Genomic DNA, 23,285 nt, shown 5'->3' with positions numbered 1-23,285 from the left:
TAGATTGTTTGTATATTGTTCTATATATGGGTAGATTATCTTAAAATAAAAAAGGATCTATGATGAAGCTGTAAAAAAAAAAAAGAATAGGACACTATAAAAAAATATATTATCATTTATTCCTATATATCTAATAGAGGAGATTTATGTCTCTTTTATTTATATCGCATTACTTTCCAGTTCTTTTTTTGGGTAGGAAATAAGAATCATATAATATTAAGAATTTTTATAGGAAATAAGAATTGATATATATCCAAACAAAAAAGGAGCAAGCCACGTAGGAAACTACTTGCAGTCTCGTTAAGCCACGTAGGAAAGAGAAAATATGAAGGGATAAGTATGAGGATACGATTTTATTATATATATATATATGTATGATTCAGTTTTTGACTTGTTAATATTCAGCACAGTAGAATATTACGCATATCATAAGCACTTTCATCAATTTTCTCGACATTTCGTTCTTATCAATATTGAGAATAGTACATTAGTATCCATATTTTTCGTAACTTGGATTGGTTAAAAGAAAAGGAAGAAGAAAAAATGCACAAACTTAACAAACGCAGACCCAAAGGGGATAATGAATCCTTTATAAAGTTATGCATTGCTAAAATCTAGTCATGCATGTAGTTCCTTTATGAATGCACTCTTTCGTGTATGCTAATTTTGAGCAAGACCCATTTTTGCATATTTATGCTTTCACATTCTTGTTATAAGCACCATATTTCTTACAGGCTCACGAGTCATGTGGTGAGCAAATTCCTATCCGTAGGTTGGTCGACTAGATCAAAAGACACAAAAACACATTTCCCGAAAAGAAAGAAAATTTCACACATGTCACATACTTGCTTTGAGTTTAAATAAGTAAAATTTATCACCATAAATCAAGTATTTCATCTGTCTCATTTTAATAATTTTGATTTTTTTTCAAATAGTATAAGAAAAATTAATTGATTTTATTGGAAAAGTAAATCTAACCTATAGTTTTTTTAGAATATCCTTACGTTAATATTAATAGTTTGACTGGTCACTGTACCTTTACATTAATTACAACAATGATTTTGATGAAAAGTTGTACTATATATTGAGGGTATGAATTAAAGCAATTACTACATAAAGATAGGCCAATGGCTCAGTGGCCACCAGGGAGGGATTAAGTCCCTCCTTGGGCTGTTGGTGAGGGTTCAAACCTCACCAGCAGTGAAAAAAATCTAAGGGTTGTGCCATAGCACTCCCTTGGTTTAGTTGGGTCTGTATACCCACTAGCCCCTACAACAGCCTCGTTAGACTCCCCCTCCCCCTAGATTAGGATAGAGTAGGTTATACACATGTATCGTTGCTGACAAAAAAATAATAATAATAAAGATAGGTTATATTCACTTATAACAAAGTATATTAAATAAGGGAATTTTAGACAAGTTAAAAGTTAACCCTAATTTTTTTTTCAACAAACGTTAATAAAAGTTAACCATATTTTTTAATTGAAAAGTAGACTATAATCTTGAATAAATGAAAAAAGAAAACAAGATTATTAAAGTGAGACGATAGGAGTAATATCCAAAAATCATGAAGCCAATCATTGGCTACCACGGACACAGCACCGACAACTTTCTGAATTGTAAACCAATTTTATGGGACTAATGTGTGTAGGATCAAGAACCAGAAAACAAAAAATGTAGGATCAACAAAAACATGTGTTGTCTAGGTTCGGTACTGGTGCAAAGGGGAAAAAATTTGTTGTATTATACAGTACGTACTACAAATAGGTGGTCCTTGTCATTAAAAGCAGTAGTTCCGTATTTAATAAAATCAGCTTGCACATATTCTGCTTGAAAGGTTCAATGGGAGGATCAAAACCTAAAACACATATAAAAAGAGAAAAAAAAAATAAAGGAAGGAAGAGATCGATGCATAAAGAAGAGGACGAATCTAATCTTTAAACGTCCAAGAACTTCCTACTTTAGTATCAATAAAAGGAGAACATTTGCAGAAAAGACATGGAGATTAGAACCGCTTGTTGAATTAGGGAATATGTTACTACTAAATTACTTGAGGACGAAGGCCGGTTTCATTGAGAATAATCTTTCTTAAAAGCACAAACATGGGGCCTAAAACATATCTCTTCAAACTCCAAAGTACATTTCCCACATTTCTCCATAATGATTCCTTTTCCCTTGCTTTGGTTGTTCAAACAAGAATTTGAATTGTTTCCAGATTTCTCGAAATTAAATTGGTTCCTTTATAAACATCAAGTACGATGTGTCAAGAAATAATTCACCTCCGTCTATTTTATGCTGTTAGTAATGAAATAGATGGGTGGAAGCGAATATCCCTAAACTATACCAAGAAATAAATAAAAGTATTCACAAAACAAGACTCCTGCATGAGAGATCAAACTTGTTACACACCATGCTCTCCACTGCATGAAGTATTATGTCAGAGTACATAATTATATCCCCTCTTAATCCCATAACCTTTCTTTCTTGCCACTGTAATTAACCGTTATTGCTAGCACCAATTTCCTCCAATGACCTAGCCTAACAATGACAACCTAGTTAATTAGGGGAAAACTCTTAAGAGTTCTTCTCAGATTCAGAATTTCTGAGCCTAACAGTTTAGGATAAGAATGGCGTGTAAAAGAAATTTGCTATGTTCATGTCTCATGTGACATGTGTATTTCTTACTCGGTCCTTCTATGACAATTGGCAATCTTCAGAAAAACAAGAAACAATATCACAAACAAATCAAATTTTGGAAACTTTGCGGCTTGGTGAAACTGCTTGCCTTTCCTCACATAAAAGAAATTATGGGTCATCAAGTTTATTATGAGAACTTTAAGAGAATTGGAATCAAATCAAACATTTTGAGAGTGATCCCCACCACCCAAACATGCATGAAGATAGATATAACGATAGATACAGTATAGATCAAGCTAGAACAGATTTACTTTTACGCCTCAAAGTTCAAGAATCGGACCAACTTATACAATAAAAAAGCAAGGGAGAGAGGCTATACATGTAATCAGACAAGAAAGAAATCGCCTTTGTTAATTTCCTTGTAAAGAGACTACAAAATTAGATCTCCACATTAAGGTTGCTCCTTGACTTGTCTGTGTGTTGGAGATGACTATATATCCTACTATAGCTCTTCTGCCAATCTTTCTAATCTCGTCTTATACCCTTTCACACTTGTCTTCTTCACTAAATCACTACTAATTAAGATTTATGTCGGCAGAGACGACCGGTCCTCGACTCCTCGCAGTTGGCAGCGCTAACTTTTTTGACCCCGCGCACATATATGATATATCTCATCTGATCCTGTAGAAGCATGCATGATAATTAGTGGAGGGTATTTGTCTTTCGAAGACTTTACCTCGAGCTGTGTTCCCATTATGTAGTGCAAACTCCACCCCGGATTTGATTAATACTCAAAAATTTAGATGCAGAATAGTAATTAGCAAGCAAATAGTAACTAGTCCCTCCCTCCTAGTCTTCTTTTCCTTTTTTACACGTCTCAAATTATAATACACCTTTCAATTGAAAAATATAGTTAATTTTTAATTTTTCTAAAATACCCTTATTTAATATATTTCGTTATCACTAACTATAGCCTACCTTATTTAATATAGTCAATTTTTCTGCCAATGATTGCGTTGATATATGTCTTGACTGGTGTAATATATCATCATTATTACTGTTATAATTAATTTAAAGGTATAGTGATTAGTGATACTTCTAATATTAATATAAGGATATTTTAGAAAACACTAGGTTAGATTTACTTTTCCATATAAATTAACTAATTTTTCTTAAATTGTGTGAGATAAAAATCAAAACTATCAAAGTGGAATGAAAGGAGTATAATTTTATTGTAAACAAATTTTTTCAATTAATTTTTTTGAAGAAATAAAATTTCAATATCAGGGTAGCAAATTTTCATTCTAAGAGTCCAAACCTCAAATCTTATTAATTACTTGCATCAATATCTAAAGTTATCAACCAACCACAAACTTGAGTACACGTATATCTCTATACGGGACAATTTACCTATACAACACTAGCCATTAGGCCAGTTAACAGGTCGGATTCGAGTCGAAATTGAAAATTTTGGACCAACTCATTCTAATGTACTAAACTCGGGCCCGACCCGTATATCCGATTGGTCTTGCACTTAAGATTTCGGAACCTGGTCCAACGGTCCTAGGTTGGATCCGGGTCTATCCGGAAAGAAAATGCCCAACATGTATTATTTATTTTCTTTTGTCCATGTTAGCAAAAAGGTCTAACATGATCTCAGGATATTTAGCGAAAATCACTTATATGCAATTTGTGATAAATATATTTCTGGTCAAACAAGTTTGCCTCTTCTAAATCCTAATGTTTTAGATGCTTCATGTGGGATACAGGTAATTTGGTAAAAGAAATTTTTGTTAATTTAGTAAAAGAATGTATTTAGAAATATTTATATTTCATAATTATTAATATATTGTTTGAGTCCAAATCGGATACGGATCGAAATCCTATATTCTGTATCCAACCCACTTTTTTGTTAGAGTAAATGGATATGAGTCCGAATCCGAGTCCGGGTATCAAAATTATTTCTCAACCCATACCTAAAAAAAATTACCGAATCCAAGTCCAAACCCGACCCGTTGACAGCCCTACCAGCCACCCCAAGTGATCATTATAGTTGAGGTTTTTTCCCCCATTTTCACTGTGCTCCAGAATAGAATAAGAAGTAGAAAATCAAAACCTTTCTTCTACGCTGAAAAGCCAGGACCAAAGGGTTTGTGCAGTGTGTTGTGGAGATATGTTTGTCATTATTAGGAATTAGGAAATAGATGTACCTCAAAAAAAATGGATTACTTTTAGAAGGAGTCATTATCACGATGAAACGATCAATCGTCATTCTTATCTCAAACTTTATGCATCTCTTTGGGCACAAAATTGCTTTACGAACAGAAACTGAGTAGCAGTACTTCAAAAACCATCACCAAGTCAAATTCACCCCAAGGAATTTGTTTTTTGGGAACATTATTATTTTGTCTTTATGTGCATAAATTTCCTGCAAGAAGTTGAAGAGAGACTCCTCTCTACTTGGGGTAACAAATTATACTTAAAAATTTCTACTATAATTCTCCAAAAAAAAGAAAAGAAAAGAAAACGCATTAGATTGTAATCCCCATCCAACTCGACCTACCCCTCCTTGCCACCTGGGACTATTACACAAAAAAAGCAAGGAAGATGTATAGGCAGTTAGGCAGTAGGAATAATTTCCCTGGCTTCGAAACGACAAAAGAAGATAAAATCTCCTTTTTCTTGTTGATTATAGCATAATAAAAGAAGCTTAATCTTGTTTATGCAGTCAAAAAATTTTGGTTATCTCCTGTCCACACTTTCTGCCGTAACCAATGATTGAGGTGGCAAAAATCGTCTGGTTCGATTATGTCTAAAGTAGTGTCATTAAGTATAAAATTATGAGAGGGGCTAGCCGTTTTTGAATGTGATCTGTGATTCCTCTGAACACGATCTAGAAATGATTACAGTTTGGGGAAAAGGGAAGAAAGAAAAAGGAAAGGAGAACCAAAAAGCAACGAAGCACTAAATATTTCTTTTTGGCCGGGGGGGGTTTATTAATTAATGCTCTAAAGTAAAGCATTATGTAACGTACTTTTGAAAGGTAACGCAACTTTTTCCGCTTTGCTTTTTTGCTGTATAGACTAGCCAAGACAAGCTTCTACACTTGGTAACTTTTTTTTTTTTTCCTTCTTTCTTTAAATTTTGAGTTTTTTTATCAGTACTAGTAGCATGATGCTGGTGGTTTTCACGAAAGATTTGGGCATGGAGACAAAGTTTCCACACATAAAATCTTTTGCAGACTTTCTTTAAGAAAAGGGAAAGAAAGATGAGAGAAGTAGGTCTCTCTTCTCTTTTATATATGGTCACAATCTACCTAAAGCTTTTCTCTTGCTTTCTGATACAACTTACAGGCGATTTTGCATGAAAGTAAGGGAAGTCTCGGATCTGAAGCTCTCTTCCCCATCTATTTATCATTGAGTGAATAATACTACTGATAGAATCTCTTTATTTCTCTTTTACAACACCATCTTTTTTTTTTCCCTTTCTTTTTCTGTTTCGTATGATGAATGCCTTGGATCCCTCAACCATCAGAAGCTCGTTAAAGATTCATGCACAAGCAAGCATATACACGAATAAAGAGGGCTTATTTTGCCCATATGCATCTGGTGGATCGTTCAAAAATCAAAATATGCGCAGCTAGAATGGGCAGTGGATAGACTTGGTCAAAAAGAGGCTTCTGCCTCTTAGCATAAAAGTTGACGAGAATGTTTTTTGGTTTGGGTGTTAAAATAGGATATTTGGATGTGGTACCATAAGGGGGTATTATGCTGTTTCCAATGATTGTTTAGTCATTGTTTTTGCTCAGAGGAGAAAGAGTGGGAGCATGTGAATACAGAGAACTTACCAGTACAAGAAGCTGGGGTGTCAAATCCCATGCACCATACTATTATTATTATTATTACGTTTACTCTCTGCTTCTCGTGCGTGCTGATGTCTTCCAATCTAATCTAGGATTACCAGTTGTTCTCAAGATACACATATCTGCTAATAATTTAAGGTTCCATCCAAATTGACAATATATAATTAAGGCCCGCTTAAGGTTGAGAAAGAGAAGAAGAAGAAGATCATGGATATAATTTTCAAAATGGTACTACTAGAAGTTAACTTATCAAAATATGATACTATCCAACAATTTGCAAAAACAAATTTTGTGAAAAAGAAAAAAGAATTCTCTACTTTCCTTTTAGAATCTTACTAATAAACAGGCAAACACCATCTATTGACTTCAGTGACACTGCATTTCCTACATTTTCATGAGTAGTACTTCAATTTTCTTCAATGCCAAGTTTAACCGGAGGATGATGATCTCCTCCAAGACCTACAAGTTCACAACCCCCATGGGATAATTAATCTTCTCTTCGTGCTGTTGAACATCTAGCTGGTTCGATAGTAAATTATCTCAAATAATATTTTGCTTGTATCATAAATACATTTTCCAACCCACCTTTTTATTTTTCATACATCGCATTACAAAAAGTGCTACAGTAATTATTCCAAATAATATTTCAAACAATACACTATCCAAGCAAACTTGCACTCCCACAATTTGTTTTATCTTGTAATTTAATAAATTTTTTATTAATCTTTTTTACACTGACATTGTAGACACTGTCAGCATTGGATGAATGACAAATATACAAATTTTGAATTTAAAATTCAATTTTTGCACATATTTCATAGATCTAATGGTGATAGTGTATACACTGTCAATATATATAAGATTTTCTTTTTTTTTTAACGGGTGCACATTGAACACTCATCAACATACTTAACATTCACCTAACCTACCATACATATACACACGCTAATAATTATTATCCTCCCTTGCATCTATATATATTTTTGTTTAATTATACCTACCTTCTCTTGTATTTATTTACTTTCTCTAATTAATCTTACATTTTTAAAAATATGACACCTAAAATATATTTTAATAACTATTCTATGGGTACCCGTTAGACAGACCCTAATTTAATAATTGAAAACTATATGATTAAAATGATTGTGGGAGTGTGATTAATAAAAACGGAAGTGCAGATGACACTTCCCTAAAAAAGTGTCCTTGCAAGCTACTAATGTTTTGTTATTTCAGTTAGTTTTAAAACGAACCTAAGACACCATATATAATTTCCACAAGGTGCTTCAGTTGACAATAAAATACTAAAACACTTGTATGTAGGACTCAAACTAGATTTCTCCAAATTATAATTACTTTTGTCCGTGTATAGTAGTGAAACTTTCCTCTGGTTCCAAGCAAGCTCGGCCCCAATAGGGCTTTTTGCTTAAAGTTCATCACGTTCCTTTATAATGTTTATCTGCCGTTGCAACAGAGATGAATTTGAAGTATTTTGAACCGACCGACAAAAAAAGATAAAAAAGAAGAAGTCGAAATTAAGTATTTTCAGGTCCTTGAAGGAAACTGGAGAACTCACAATCGTAGGCCAAATTTGAACATATATTTTTGTAGTTCCTAATTCCTATATCGTGTTAAGCTTCCTTTTTCCTTTACGGGTTCTCTCTTTATTTTGTTATTATTTTTTTAAAAATCTACTTCTGCCTGTACCGTTTCACCGAAAACGGAGTAGCGAAGGTGAGCATCAGAGAAGGCCCAAGAAATAATGGCCCAATACAGAATAGCGGATCTATATGGACCTTCCGCATCCCTCTAAAAAATGTCCAGTGTAAAATGTCGACTACGGCTTGCCAGAACAAAATAAATCAAAATTGCGGGCCCAAATTGTTTTCAGTAGAATTCAGGAAGTGCTATAGCCCTCCTTTTGACGGAAAAAAAATTATTGTAGAATCCATGAAGTATAAGTGATCATTTCTTCAACAATTAACCTTTATTTTCTGGCAGAAAATGGAAAAACTTCATTGCCTTACAAAATTGGTTGTTTCATAAGCTTTTCAGAGACACTCAGGTGCGTTTAATAAAACTGAAATTTGAAATTTGAATCCATTAAATTATTAAATTGTTAAATATTAAATCCAATACATCTGAATGTATATCACATTCAATGATAAATGAATAAATTACCATTTTATTTTTAGAGCAAATTTTGCCTAACTAATTCAAATGTTCAATTTTTTGTTATCAAACGTGTCTAAACATATTAAGATATGAATTTATTAAATTTAAGTGCTGAATTAAGTTATCAAACACGATTAAACCTGGGATCCAATTACAAATTCATCTTAACTAAGTTCAACTCAGAACCCCAAACTATTACAAGTCCATGTCAGCTGACCCTTAATTCCAAAATATTTGCAAGTTTTAGTTACAATACAACATACCAATTGTTTTAAGATAGTAACCAAAGCTTTATACGCGCGCGCGCATACACTTTGAGTAGTTGTCAATTGCTTGGATCCTTGCCAAACCGCATCAGACAATGAGTAACCAACATTGAGGCCCGGCGAGTCATTGCTGCCAGCCGCCCGACCAGTGGCAGCCGAACCGTCTCACTGTTCCATAGGGGCTTCTGATCCCACCTGCAATCCACATTTCACATGAAAATGTCCCGAGTAACCGGGGATAATCACCGGTAGTGGTAGAACTAATAGCTGTTGAATGAGACATGAAACTACAAACAAATTCACAATGACGACAACTCTGTTATACCAAATGGAATCATCCAGTTTACCAAGAAAAAATCATGTTTGAAACAACCCTGTTATCAAGTCTAAAATCTGTGGACAATCATCATATCATTAGCTATCTCAAATTATATTTACAGTGAAAGACATTCAGATTACATTGATGTTGTTAGAGTTTTTGTGAGAAGAGTATGAGTCTGAAGCATAAGTAGATAAAACTGATTCATTATGATAATTAGAAAGAAATGAAAAGAAAAGATAAGAGAGTTCGGGAAAGTGCATTAAGGTTACAACAGTAAACTTTGTCTGAGAAAACTTCCTTGTGGTAATCAACATCCATAGTTTAGTTAACTTGACAGAGACCAACTCCCATCACTCTTTGAATTTCCTTCCCCATGAAGATCATAAAGATTGCAGTTACGCATCAAAGACAAGCTAAAAGAGTAGATGCATACCAATCTTCATGTCGAACGATCTTCCCGTTCTCTATCTGCAATTTGATAAGGGATATCATATGTATATCTTTCCCCAGAAATTTGTAATACTGCTTGTTGTCCATGAGTACCTGAATCAATTACAAATATCAGAATTGTTAATCTGACAAACTATATTTTCTTTAAATGTCATGTAGGCAAGAAGCTGAGTGGACCTCCTTCTTTCTAGGTGAAATTACATTCTCTTTGATGCTATATTCTGTGATTCTTGACTCACTGAAAACCTGAAAGTATATATGAGGTTAATATCCAGATATATTCTATAACAAACAATGGGAAACAAGAGTCGACAAAACAGACTAGTCAATGAATTTCATCAACACGTGTATAGAAAGTGACTTTGAAAGCGATGATTAGAAACTACAAAAGCCACTTTTACCTCTCATCTACATTTTATTGGGTTTATTAACACTGATGAACTGACAAGACAGAGAAAAGAGGGATAAATAGCAAATTTCTCTGCCAAGCATTGTAACTTCCTCATTTTCTTTCTCATGCTATTACTTCTTCGTCGCGTTCCTTTTCGTTTACATGTTTTATGCCAGAAAATTGGTTGGAATAGGAGCATACCATGGATGGGTAATGATATAAAAACCACAAACCAAAAGAATTAAGAAAAATAATAAATTTTTGAGCAAGTAAACAGAAAGATGCAGTGAACTGGACCCAGCCCACAGGACACTCATGCAATGCACAGTTCAATTGTAAACAAGGTAGGATAGATGATGTGCTTTAAATTACATTCTAAAATCTGATGACTTCACCCACTTAAATTGAACACAGTTAAAGAAGCAGCATTGCTTGCCATCCTCCAACATTAATATATTTGAAGAGCAAACCAACTACAGGTGAAAACAAAAATCCAACGCATCTATGACTCAAAAAAATTGTTCAGAAATATCTCAAATCATTTGACAAGCTTTTTAGCACATTAATACTAGAAGTACCCTGCAACTTACAATTATATGGAATTATCAATAGAAAGGAAGTCAGGAAAACCTTGGGAATTGAGTAGAAAGCTGACTTAATCTGCTTTATCCTGCAACATTTGTTGAATTCACATGAGAGAAAACCATGGTCATAAACATCATTATGCAAGCTTACACCCGAGAAAGCCGTTCGAAAGTGGCCTCACAGAGGCACCCCTTTTTGTTCCAATACAATAAGTGAATACAAGATCTGACAAAAAATATACTTTAGAAAATAAGAAACATTACTATGTTTACCTGATAACTTGCCACTATAACTGGTTCTTTTTCTCCTTTGATTATTTTCTTCATCGCACTTCATCCTTTTTGTTTGCATTTGCTTTTCTCCACATTTTTTAATCTAATATCCATTCTCCAGTCTATCTTACTAACCCCTTACATGTTCTCTCATTTCGTAATTATGCTCTAACCTGAAGTTAAGGTGGCTACAAGATGACAGGTTGTACTAGGATTAGAATTGCTACCATCTAACACAGCTTCAGCTTTGATTCTCAATCTCAGACTAGTGTAAGTAGATAGATCCAAAAAGGGCCAAGGTTTTCATCAAGCTTCAGGGTGGCAACCCACTAATACCTAAAGTTCTCTAGTCTCGATGTGCACTTCCTTTTTCATATATACCATTGACTTGAGGCAAACATAAGCTTAGAAGATATCATTTGATCAATTAAAAAATTTAGCAGGATGTGCTTTTTGGATACGAATATGAAACGCAACAAATTAGGTATGTAGAATTACTGTAAACTTGATTCCCATAAACCAATTTCTAGAAAGTCCAATATAAGCAAAAAATATTTGGTAAGTGGAACATTGAAGAGACTAGTCATTATGAGGATTGTGAGGCATAATGTCCTATTCTTCTGCGTGACAAATTGCTTGAGTTGCTGTTAAAAAGCTTACCCTTGAGCTCGCATCAGCGGGTCTTCAAAGGTTGCATCAGGAGCATAGATATCAAAATCTTGAGGTGTGGCATGGGATGCATAGCTGAATCAATCATTTAAGGTCACTGAATTAAAATTCGACTGGTTCCATGAGTTTGAAGATGAAGGACAGATTAATAAGCCTTCGATAATGTGGCATTTCATTGAGAAGATGAATCAAAGAACAGAACCGCCAAGTAAAACTAAAATCTTTAATAAACTAAAGTAATCAGGATAGTTAAGACCCGGAGTATTAGAAAATCACGTGTTAAGGGTCTGTTCCCGTGTATCAGTAGGTTAAAACTGACTTGAAGATTCATTTGTACTATTGAACAAGCATTACCAATTAAGACTTAGGGCAACCGATGAGCGCCAATAACCTATCAACTATGTAAGAAATTATGCACAAAGTACCTACCAATGTCATCCAAGATTGGTTCAATCAGTTTTTTGCATTTTCGTTAAGACTTCTATTCATGAACACTTTTTAATTAGAAATCTGCAAAAGAGGCAATGCCTCGTCTACTCCACAAATACGAATTCACATGTTGTACAAAATGCATTATTAGTATTTTTTTTCTTTTATCGTTTTGTTTTAATGGTTTATATATGACAGAGTTATGATTACAGTTCAATTATAATTATTTTTTCCATATTTTCTGAAAAGCTTTGGTCTCGGTTCAAGCCAAGCCAAGCCTGAACCAGAGCTTTGATCAATAATAATACACTCGCCCCATATTACTAATACAAGAAAGAGAAGTTACATGTTTAGAAGATGAGGGAGAATGTCATCAAATTCACGATTGGAAGGATCATAATCGCAGGCATTTTTGGCAAAGCCTTCCCTCAGTTGATCCTTGATCGCCTCCTCGCCAACAGCATCTTCACCATCAACACCCACCCCAGCAGCAGCACATATAAAAAGCAACACGCCCACAAAAACAGTTTGAAATAAACAAAAACTACTCAATCCACAGAAAAAGAAGGAACACAAAAAATCATAGACTGAAATAATATATAAAATTAAGGAGAAGATACGATAAATCATATACCTTTGGAGTACTTCTCCATGGTGGTGCGTTCAGATGTAGTAGTAGTAGTACGGTAGTTGGGGTATGAAAATCGGAAATTGTACTTGCGGTAGTACAGGAAGTGGTGGGTTCTTGAAATATTAGAAGAATGCATGGTGACGAGGAAGAATGCATAGTGCAAACTGCAAAGTGGAGAGATTCATGAGGCTACCTGGACGGCCACGTGGCAAGAGGTCATCCTTTTGCGAGATCCGGATCACCCGGTTCAGTTTCATCTTGAGAGCTTCGTACCCGGGAAAAGGAGCCGTTCATTTACAAAATTCTTCTCCAGTCTAACGGCCCGCTTGGCCACTGCTTGTTGAATTTTCTTCTGGCTGTTTGTGGTGCGAGTGATGCACCTGTGCAATGGCTAGCATCTGTGAGAACTTTCGTAAGTGATTTATAATTTTGGGGATATTTCTGATTCGCGATAGTAATAAGAGCAAAATCGACCTAATAATGGTCAGTACGGTATTCCTGACTAACTCATGATAGAGACAGAAGTCAAACTCACTCAAATTTAATTATAAAAAGAATTCTTTGTATTGAAAAAAAATGGCTAGGATCTCCACTTTCAAATTTGAAGCCGGTACGACTGGGCGTTTGATACAATTATATATAGTTGTTACACATTTTACATGATTTGATGCATATTTATATTTCTTTGTTCGTATACACTAATTTAATAAATGAATACAACCATAATTGTACATGTATGAGAGACGCCTTTTGGAAAAAGAACTATTACTGTACCAATTGTACAGCAGCCCAACTGTCCCAGTCCCCTACTTCCCGTGTTGAAGGAAGGCCGGGTACGCAGTCTAAGCCTCAACACTCGAGCATGCATTTATCTTCATGATCATTTCTTCAACAAGCCTCAATACTTTTTGCCAACACTCGAGCCGAATCCCAATTTTCTTCCTAGTAAACGATGGTCGTTACCCATCACCATTGGTTCGAATAACTCCTTCCTTCCACCCTCTCTCGTCTTTGGTTAGTTTCGAATCTTCGTAAATGGTGATTAGCAGCAAACGCAAAGGGTCAGTATTGATCAATATTGATACCGCTTACCTAATTCTAATTCAACCGAGTAGCTAAAAATTTGCATAGTATGGATCCATCAAACAGATTGGGATCCACCATGTATTCATCTGCATACACACCTCTTTTCCCCCACAGAAAACTCTTCCATGGTCCGTCTGTACATACATCATCAAAACACAAATTGAGAAACAAAAGACTTTACACCAAAAAAAAAAAAAAAAAAAAACATTTACATAGTAATTTTGCTGAGGAGGAAACAAGCTTCCTGGATAGCGGCAATTTCTTCCTTATCTCGCTACTTTTTTTTTTCAATCATTTCCATATCAATCAGAAAAATGAAGAAATTGTTACAAGAATACTACCATTAACGTCCAATTCCTGATATCTCCACCACCTCGAATTCCTGATTCCAGAACCAGAAATAGCTCATCTAAGTCGCAAGTTTACCGCTTCGGCTCATTTAACGTTTTTCCTTCGAAAAATTCATTAAGCATGTGGTCGAGATCCTCGGGTGTGTATCTGATATATTTCTGGGGATTTTTACCATTCTCAACCAAAGGCCTGTGACACATCAAAAGGCAAGCATATAACTTCAACAGAAGATAGGGTCAACATGAGAAAAAATTATTTCCAGGAAGTCCAATAATTAACATAACACTAACATTTGAGAACCAAGTCTAGTGTGTATTTTTGTTCTCAATCAAGGGGTTAATCAGCTTGACCAAAATGGCTCCTTAGAATACATGTCTATCTAGTTTTCCAAGTTTTTGACTTTTCATGGAAACAAAAAAAAAAAAAAAAAGACATTGTTCTCGAAAAATGTAGTTTGACATGAAAAGGAAGGCATTTCAAAGTGTGCATGCTTATAAATACTTGGAGGATCGTACCCAAAGCGTTTAAGGAAAGATCTGTATGCTGGCAGCAAAACTTCAGCAACAGCAAGTTTCAGAGAGTCCCGTAGCTCAGTATCAGGGACAGTCCACTGAGATTGTCTTTGATGAAGCTCCTCAAATTGAATATTAAAAGTCTTCAATCTAGAGAGAGAGAGAGAGAGAGAGAGTGATTTTAACACATAAGATCAGTTTGGTCAAACCATAAAAGTAAATATAACACTGATATGCCAGGGTCCGCAAATTGAACAAACCTATCTTTCACCATTGCTCTTGAAGCTCCACTACTATTTCCCCCATCAGCACTAACACCACTACCACCTGACGATGCCAGACCTTGTATGGAGAGGCATTGCAGAATCTATGGAGAGAAAAGAAATCAAATCATATTTACAAAAACAAGAGCTTACAGTGAATGTAAATTAAGCTTTGCCAAGCAACTTTTATCTCTTAATTAGCAGTTACTTCCACAATCAAGAAGTCATTTCATAATAATTATAGAACACGAAAATAATACAGTATCAGAACATGCAGGGGAAGTTCTGTATTCTTCTTTCTCCATTCATTTACAGTAATCATTTCTGGATGTATTCCAATGACAAATAATTGCAACTCAAGCAACACCTCAAGCACCAGTATACTGAATGAAATTAAATTACAAGTAATATAAAACATATCATTTGTAAAACATTGTTTTTGCATGCCCCAAGTTTATGAAGTTTTTAACCACATAATTCCAATTCTTGGAGTCTAAAAACATTCTAACTCTAGTTGACTCAACCCTGGAAGGACTCCTATCTACATGCACAATGAAGCGGATGTAAGATCATATCTAACTCAACAGAAAATTCATGAAAAGCACAAAGCCCAATTTATAGATCTAGACATTTGAAGACAAGGTAACGAATAAGGATGACTTCAACTGATGTGACAAGGAAGGTAAATCTGAATGGGTTCACAAACAATGCGGCTTGTAATAGCAGTAAAGAGGGTAAGGTAAAACCTTGGCCCAAGCAATCCTCTTATACTGATTTGCATGTTGCTGCACAATTCTCCTGTGTCTTTGCACCCAATCATCCCCCAACAGGTCTTTGGCTTCAGACCTAGAAGCAAGAAAAATATAAGCACCAACTTGTAACTATATAAGATCACAATCCAATGCTCCAAACCCTAAACGTAACAAAGAAATGCACAAGAACAAACCTGCGGACAGATCTGACCATGTAGTGAATGTTGTTCATAAGAAACAAGTTACTAAGAGCAGGATCTTTATATTGCTTAGATTTCCCATCCAAATTGGTTTGTAAAGCCTGCATTATGTGCATTGTTACAGCAGCTAATTGAGAATCTGACCCATCTCCATTTTCAAATTCTTGAAAGAGCTGCTTCAATGTTGATTGGTAGCTGAAAGAATCAATTTCACGAAGTCAGATAAATTAGATCAACAAAGTCCTATACAGATGAAAAACATGCAGACTTCTCCCACGTTAAGAAGGAAACATTTACTGGCAAACTACCTATATCAGTGCTCTGCCTGGCATTTAATTACATACCCTTTTTAAATTGCTAAGCTTTTAATCAATCAAATCCTAAAAGCATTTAAAAGAAATCTTCCAGAAAATTGACCTTTATATACAGCAAGAATTTTCCTCAGCATGTTTTCACATGCATTTGCCCTCAAAAATTCCTTGTGTGTACAAGACGAATTAATGTTTTTGAAACATGGTGGAAATTAGGTCACCTACACACCTTCCAATGCAAAGCATGACACGTTACAAACTCAAACTACAAATGACCCCATTTTTGTCTCTTCATGAGTAATTGCAGAAAATAGTTTGCCAAAATGAGGTTTCATACTTGACAAGAGTCTTCTAGAAAAAGATTAATTGCAACCAATAACATGTTCTCTCCAAAAAGGCTGATTAAATGCAAATAGCTTTATAATTGACTAACTGAAAATGCAGACTATTAATTCTGTGTATAAAGTTTGTAAGCAACCAGTTAGTGCACATGAAGCCACATACAAAAAGAACAGAACAGAAAAAAAAAAAAGCAGAATTCACTTACTCAAATAGGAACTTCACATAGTTAATCACATAGCTGGTCAAAGGATGGACAGTTCCATCTGCAACCGCAGTTTTGGTTGCATCTTTTTCAACTGCTTCTTCAAAATCACTGAAGGTCTCTTGTGCAGTCTGGGCAAGGCGCTTTGTCAACCCCAAAGCAGATTCTCTAATATCATTGCAAGCTTTACCTCTGAAAAGAGTTTCAATCTGACAATTCGAAAGCAGATTTTTAGTCATAAGAACTAACTCTACCACCATACCACCATAAAAAGTTGAGTTTGATGCAAATACAAGATATTTTGTGGGCATAAAAGCCAAAGCACAGCCAAAAAAGAGGAATACCTAGCAAACCAGAATGCAGAGTGAAATGCCAAGCGAAATGTGATTTCATTGAAGTTTGTAATCCATACCTCAGAGTGCAGTTCTCGCATGATTTCATACATATCCAGCAGCACAAATAATTTTTCAGGAGATCTTTTACTTTTGGCAATCGCATCACCAAAACTAAGGAGAACTGCAACACTCCCAGCTGTCACTTCAGCAAAACACTGGTCCTTGAGGGACTCAAAGCCTTCAAATATTTGGTCACAAACTTTCCTTTCCCCAGCAAATAGCAGTTTGACCTGTTCAAGCATAATTAGCTCATATACAGAATCCCAGATTACGTTCAAGACAGCTAAGAGAACCTACAGCAATCCGCATAAAATGAATCCAGTTCCCAATCTTGGCTTCCAAAACTTCCCACTGCATCTTCTGAACATCCTCTTTACTAAGTTTCTCCACTCCCAATTTTCGAAGACTTTCTTCCAAAACTGAAGAACGAGTATCCCTGCATGGAAATATGAACACCATCAAGACAAGGAACGCAATAATGTTACTCTGACAAATGCACAGACTGACACATGGAACGAGGTAAATCGATCTATAGTCACATTTCCATACCTTTGCATATACAGGGCACAATTTGACCACTGGAAAGTTACTAAAAGTAACGGATACAACACAAGACAGATGATTCTAAATATATATACGTGTTTGAAATGCAGATATTGTAAAATCACAATACTTTAAACCCCAACCCTGTGTGGAATTAATACAAGGATAAAGTCCAGGCACGTTCCACCTAGCACAAAGCATACTACTATAATAAAGTTTAACTCTTTCCTGATCCCTATGAAACACGCCAAGATTTATGGTGTCAGGAAAACCAGATTGTAGATTCATACTATTAAATGCATACTCCCAGCATGGAAGACGGATTAGAACTTTAAATTCTTTCCTTAAATATAATCCACTAAAATTGACAAAAGCCTAATATCTCCTGACCTGACATGCAGAAAAGGAAAACAAAAAAGCCATAGAGAGACTTGACCACTTATCATTTCATCCCTCATTATCTTGGGAAACTTGTTGATACAAGGCATGCACCCGAGTCCCCTGATCACTTCAGAGTGACTGTTTAAAACCTAGTTGATTACCCAGCACATGAAAAGTAGTCGTCAATATTATCAGATCTTTTTGTAATAGGCCTTTACCTGTATATTTTCAGTAACTGCTGTTGGTGGCCAGCTTGAACCATTTGTAGGGCTAGATCATGCAACAGTGGCAGGACTCTTGGTGGTACAAGAGTTGGCGGAGTGTAAACAGCATTTTCTGCATTAGCATGATGATGCTCATGGTGCTGACCATTTGGTGAAGGGTTCTTCCCATTTGCATCAGGCTGCTCTCCTGGTGATCCAGATGATGGTCGCATTGAACTAGGAAGTCCCTCAAAAAGACGATCAGGTTCGACAGGCTTGCTGACAAAGTGAATTTAGGGTAGAGTAAGTACAGCTTCATGAAGAGGTACAGGCCTAACATATTTAAATATGAAAGTAATGCTTACTTTTATCCAAGGCAGGAAAAGTAGTGAGCATGTCTAAGTTTTCATGCATAATGACAAAGCGATATCAAATTTTATTAGATTATTTCGTTTCTATTTCAAAGAATGAACATATACAGCAAAATCCAAAATTACGGACTCTTTAGTTGAGAATCAATTCCAAAACGAAAGTTAATACAGGAAAGCGTTATTTTACAAGAACGAGACATGAAGACACCAAAATCAGGTGATCAAGGTTACAATTTGTTCTTGTTTTGGAAAAGAATAAATATCAATTAGATGATGACCAATGTAGAAGAATATGAAAGTAATTAAGTGCCTCAAAGTTATGGGAAACAAGACATTCTGAAAAGGAGAAGGGGGGGGGGGGGAATAGGGGGAGTATGAGTTACAATAATACTCAAAGCTTTGAGGTACCTGATTCCTTTAGAAAAGCTAGTTAGACCATTAATAGTCATTTGTAACAGAAGATGCAGCAGTTGGAACTTGATTTGGTGGGTTTTTTTATTAGTTAAGGTAGAAATGAAAGTTGACTAGGTTAGAGAGGAGGTTAGGCAAGAAGATGTAACTTGAGGATTTCAATCACTCATAAAAAATGAAACTATTTATGGGACATTTACTGTCAGCTTAAGTTGCAATTCAACGGTATGTAAATGCCCAATCATGATGGTCCCAAAGATTGGTGCAGTCCATTATTTATCAATGTTTCTCATTGATAGTAACGATGGAAAAGTCAAGTTGTTTTAGGGACTTCAAAGGCTTTTGCTGTAGAGATTAAGAGATTAAGAACATAATGAGATTGAAATGGAACTACAGCAACAAGTTTCCCATCCAAGGGACTAATCTTGATACGCTTGCCACATTTGGAACGAATATCCATGTTTGACTTTTGGCCAAGATTAGCAGTTTCAAGAATTTTAGTGCTACAGCAGGACTCGCACAAATGCTCTAGAGACAGCCATATAAGTACATATAATCACCAAATGGCCGGAGAGATGTACAACAAAGTTGTCATAAGCTAAACTAAGAGGCTGAATTAACATTTATTAAGTTGACACACCAAAAGAAAGGGATCACTATCTCACAATACATTGAGCTTAATAGGATTAGCAGTAAAGCATAACAATGAGTGTAATAAGTTATTACTCATATGAAAAGATTAAACGGGGCAAACTGTAGCTTACAAAACTAAGAGTACCAAACTGACCTGTAAGATGACAGAAGCTGCTTAAACTCCTCTTCCAGCTTTGAAATGGCCTTGTTAAGCAAACCATTGGCATGGCTTAGTACTCCATCACTACTCTTAAAACTTTTATTGCTACTAAAAAACCGAATGTTTTCTCTTAGTTGTTCAATTGCAACAAGATAAGTTTCAAGATCTTCATGTGGCCCCTTGAGTATTTTACCCTCTGCCTGCATGTAATTACACAACAAAAATTTCAAGATATAGATATATATACAAGTAAAAATTTTTTTGACATACAAGAAAACTTATGACATGATAAAATACTAAAAATAACAGTCGTTCAGCAGAGCAAGCAAGTCAACTGGAAATCAATAATTCAAATAATTCTCCAAGTTAGCGTGAATTAACGGAACCCCAAATAAGGGAATATTCGAATTAATCAACAATACACTCTTCAAACTTATCCAATTAAAAGCTGGGAGAATGAGCAAACCCACCTGGCGAGTAAGATCAAACTGGGACAAAATGACCTCTGCAGCTTTCAATGTCCTGTCAATATTCTCATGAGCTCTCCTAATAGCATGAGTCCTGATCTGAGAGAGTAGCAAATCAAACATTGACTTACAAACTTAAAATAACCAAGCTTGAACACATTTCAGGAAAATCATAACTGAAATTCTATTGGCCCGAGAAGAAGACGTCATGAAAGGAAACAGACCAAGCATATCATTCCTAAAACCTTAATCACTTCCTTACAAAGAAAAGGAAAGGGGCAAGTCAACCATACTGCTTAAGCCTTTTGCTTTAATTCTTTCCTTATATTACCAATAATGTTCTCCTAATCGAGCAAATTTAAGGGAAGCACAGAAAAACGCTCCTCTTTTTTTTATTATTCTTTTAAATTTTCGCACAAAAGTCAGTTGCCACCAAACTCAAAGCCCAGAAAACGAGATCCAAAAATCCGAACTAGATATTTTCCTCTCCAAGTTCAGAGTTAGTTTTACAAGAACCAATCACAAAACTAACATAGGATTTTCACCAAATGCAAGCAAAATATAAAAGGGTATAACAGAGATCAATGGAAGTGGAACTACCTGAGTTGGACGCATGGCGGTTTCGAGAGCAGAGAGGCGGTGATCAAAGGAACCCAGAATAGAAACCATGTTATCAGTAATAGATTGACTCTTGAGCAGCGATTCTCTCATGGTAGCTGCTCTTTCACTCAGCAAATCCGCTCCCCCTGCCCCTCCTCCTGAACCCCACGGAACTCCCATCTTCTTTCTTCTCCTTCTTCTTCTTCTCTACTGAAAATTGAATCGAATCAAATTCAAGTTTCGTTTGCTGTTCGGGGGCTCTGTGATAGTAGTAAAGGGAGACTTGTTCTTCTGGTTTTCTTTGTGATTGAAAATGGAAAGACCTTTATAACCCAAAAAATCAAATAAAGAAAAAACTCGGAGTCTAACAAGATGTGCTGTGCTGTTCAGTGCAGCGGTGGCAGGGCCCAGGCCCCAGGCCCCGCGTTAGTTGAAAAATCAGCTAAATAAATTTGGCTAAAGCATACATAGTTAGGGGGAAAAATTAAAGCAGATAAGTAGCAATTTTAATCTACCTCAAAGGATAATTCTCAATACACGATATGCATCACTCAGGCAATTGTAATCTACCTCCAGAACAAATTGAAACAATATAATATAAATGTAGGACGATCAATTAAAAAAAATGCCTAGACCAAAATTATTTTCTACACATAGCTCCAAATTGTTAAGATGGTTTTAAAATATTATTAAGATAATAATTTTTAACTTCTTAAATATATTGCCTGCAGTGAAGGACTTAAAAATGCCATTTCAAATTTTCTTGTTAGTTAACATGCTTTTACAAGTATATACATGTTTTTTTTTTTTACTTTTTTCAGTATATATGAAAATATCAATTATTATAAGGAATATCATCCAAAACATATTTCATATTTTATCAAATGAATTTTTTTTCATTCTTTACTTTTAAAAATAGTATCTTTATGATCCTTACAAAATCAAGTCAATAAATTTTGTTCTCAATTTAAATTTTTGACCTTTTTTTTACCTTGAATTCATCAAGTGACCCAAATGTAGTCATTTTTTTAGGAACAAAAAAGTTAAATCCTATTTGTAATTAAACAAATGACTTGATCCATATTCATTTTTACCTTTTAAAAAAAATAACATCTCTATTCTCTAAAAAAGTAGAGTCTAACTTAATCCATATTCATTTTTCCACTAGTATTCATTTTTGTCACTAAAAAAAAGTGAGATCTAGCCTTTTTGTAGATATAAAAATGATTGCATATGGGTTATGTTGTGATTTCAAGTTAAAAAGTGATCAAAAACTTAAATTGGGACCAAATTTTGCTAACTTAAACTTGTAAAAGATGTAAAATTAATATTTTCAAAATAAAAGATGAAAAAATTCATTTGAAAAGATATGATAGACGTTTGAAATGATTTTTCCTTATTTTAAACTAGATTAGGCAATGACATTGGAGCAAGTGTATTAGGATAGGATATTATTTTAGAAAAAATAACTAAAATAATGCTATAGTTCACTTTTTGTGATGTAACGAACGTAAAATAAAATAATTTTAAAATGTGCTTATGAAACTTTTTATTTATTATTTATTGGTGTGTAAATGCTGGCCATTCCAAAGTCCGAACAAGTTTGGACGTAAATGTGAACAGCCTTTTTTTTTTTGTTACATTGAATTTGACAATTGAACGGGAGCTCATCACTCACTGACCATGCCCATGTCAGATTCTCCTTTCCTGTTTTCATTGCATCAATCAACTTCTAAGATGCTCCCATTTCACTCAACCCGAAAGAGGTAATGACAAAGGAACAAAGATGGCGAACGTCCACTAACCAGTCACAAGACTCTAGAGGAGAATTTTCCGTGACGTTTGTCGGTTGGTTAAAATAAGTATCATATTCCCAATTCCGATTGCAGGGGAGCTCGAATTGCTGCAGCTTTCTTGTGATTAATGCCGTCTTTAAACTACTTTCCACTTCCACTCCTTCCATCCTTTTTTTTTTCTTTGGTAATGAAACAACTGCAAACTCAGTGCATATATGTAGTTTGTGAGTGCATGGATGGATAAATTAAGGAGTCAGCAAAGTTTATCAACCCTTTTCAAACATGTTTATTTTGTTCGTTCACTATTCTTCTGACACTAGCAATCTTTTGGTTGAGCTAAACTGGCCGAATGTCTTATGTATAGTTAGAAAAGAAGAATCTCCATAAACTCATAGGTGAGCAAGACAGATACACTTGCGAAGTGGTGAAAGCATGAAGAGAACCAGCTATGAGAACAGATATAAATGAAGCCTTCTCCATGTCTGCAGAAAATAATTGGAAAATCGCAGAGACACCTATGTGCTATTTTCTCGAGAGGTTGAACGTATGTCGTTTCAATGAAGATGGGCGTCCAACTAGTACCACATGCAATCATCAATGCGCCAAAGTTTACGGTCCCGT

At 35.1% G+C, this 23,285-nt stretch overlaps 2 protein-coding genes across 2 annotated transcripts; both read right to left on the bottom strand.

The window, feature by feature from the left end:
• Window positions 1-8,744: 8,744 nt before the first annotated feature.
• LOC113730646 (uncharacterized) lies at window positions 8,745-12,931 on the bottom strand. The gene is made up of 7 exons (XM_027255483.2): window positions 12,689-12,931; window positions 12,401-12,518; window positions 11,617-11,700; window positions 10,730-10,769; window positions 9,886-9,954; window positions 9,692-9,801; window positions 8,745-9,131 (listed from the first exon to the last, which is right to left on the bottom strand). Exons 1-7 carry the CDS (start codon window positions 12,819-12,821, stop codon window positions 8,996-8,998), a joined length of 690 nt encoding a protein of 229 aa, XP_027111284.1. The 5' UTR covers window positions 12,822-12,931; the 3' UTR covers window positions 8,745-8,995.
• Window positions 12,932-13,807: 876 nt separating this feature from the next.
• Window positions 13,808-21,300, bottom strand: LOC113730644 (exocyst complex component EXO70A1). The gene is made up of 12 exons (XM_027255482.2): window positions 20,869-21,300; window positions 20,272-20,367; window positions 19,796-20,001; window positions 18,242-18,505; window positions 17,397-17,535; window positions 17,117-17,329; window positions 16,708-16,913; window positions 15,844-16,044; window positions 15,644-15,743; window positions 14,895-15,001; window positions 14,638-14,784; window positions 13,808-14,311 (listed from the first exon to the last, which is right to left on the bottom strand). The coding sequence occupies exons 1-12, from the start codon at window positions 21,046-21,048 to the stop codon at window positions 14,194-14,196; spliced, it is 1,977 nt and encodes a 658-aa protein (XP_027111283.1). The 5' UTR covers window positions 21,049-21,300; the 3' UTR covers window positions 13,808-14,193.
• Between the last annotated feature and the right edge of the window lie 1,985 nt (window positions 21,301-23,285).

The sequence above is a fragment of the Coffea arabica genome, chromosome 2e (assembly GCF_036785885.1).
Source record: "Coffea arabica cultivar ET-39 chromosome 2e, Coffea Arabica ET-39 HiFi, whole genome shotgun sequence".
Lineage (NCBI taxonomy): Eukaryota > Viridiplantae > Streptophyta > Magnoliopsida > Gentianales > Rubiaceae > Coffea > Coffea arabica.
Note: the sequence above shows the minus strand (reverse complement) of the source record. Positions and strands in the feature narration are given on the sequence as shown.

What these genes read in the sequence shown, in the direction of transcription:
- LOC113730646 (XM_027255483.2), bottom strand. Translation starts at nt 12,821, where the DNA reads ATGCATTCTTCTAATATTTCAAGAACCCACCACTTCCTGTACTACCGC. An exon ending in CCGCTGATGCGAGCTCAAGG is followed by an intron (nt 10,770 to 11,616) that starts GTAAGCTTTTTA and finishes CAAATGTTGCAG; the next exon opens with GATAAAGCAGATTAAGTCAG. An exon ending in ATCGTTCGACATGAAGATTG is followed by an intron (nt 9,132 to 9,691) that starts GTATGCATCTAC and finishes TGTGGATTGCAG; the next exon opens with GTGGGATCAGAAGCCCCTAT.
- LOC113730644 (XM_027255482.2), bottom strand. Translation starts at nt 21,048, where the DNA reads ATGGGAGTTCCGTGGGGTTCAGGAGGAGGGGCAGGGGGAGCGGATTTG. An exon ending in ATGGTCAGATCTGTCCGCAG is followed by an intron (nt 15,744 to 15,843) that starts GTTTGTTCTTGT and finishes TCTTGCTTCTAG; the next exon opens with GTCTGAAGCCAAAGACCTGT. An exon ending in TCTTTCCTTAAACGCTTTGG is followed by an intron (nt 14,312 to 14,637) that starts GTACGATCCTCC and finishes GATGTGTCACAG; the next exon opens with GCCTTTGGTTGAGAATGGTA.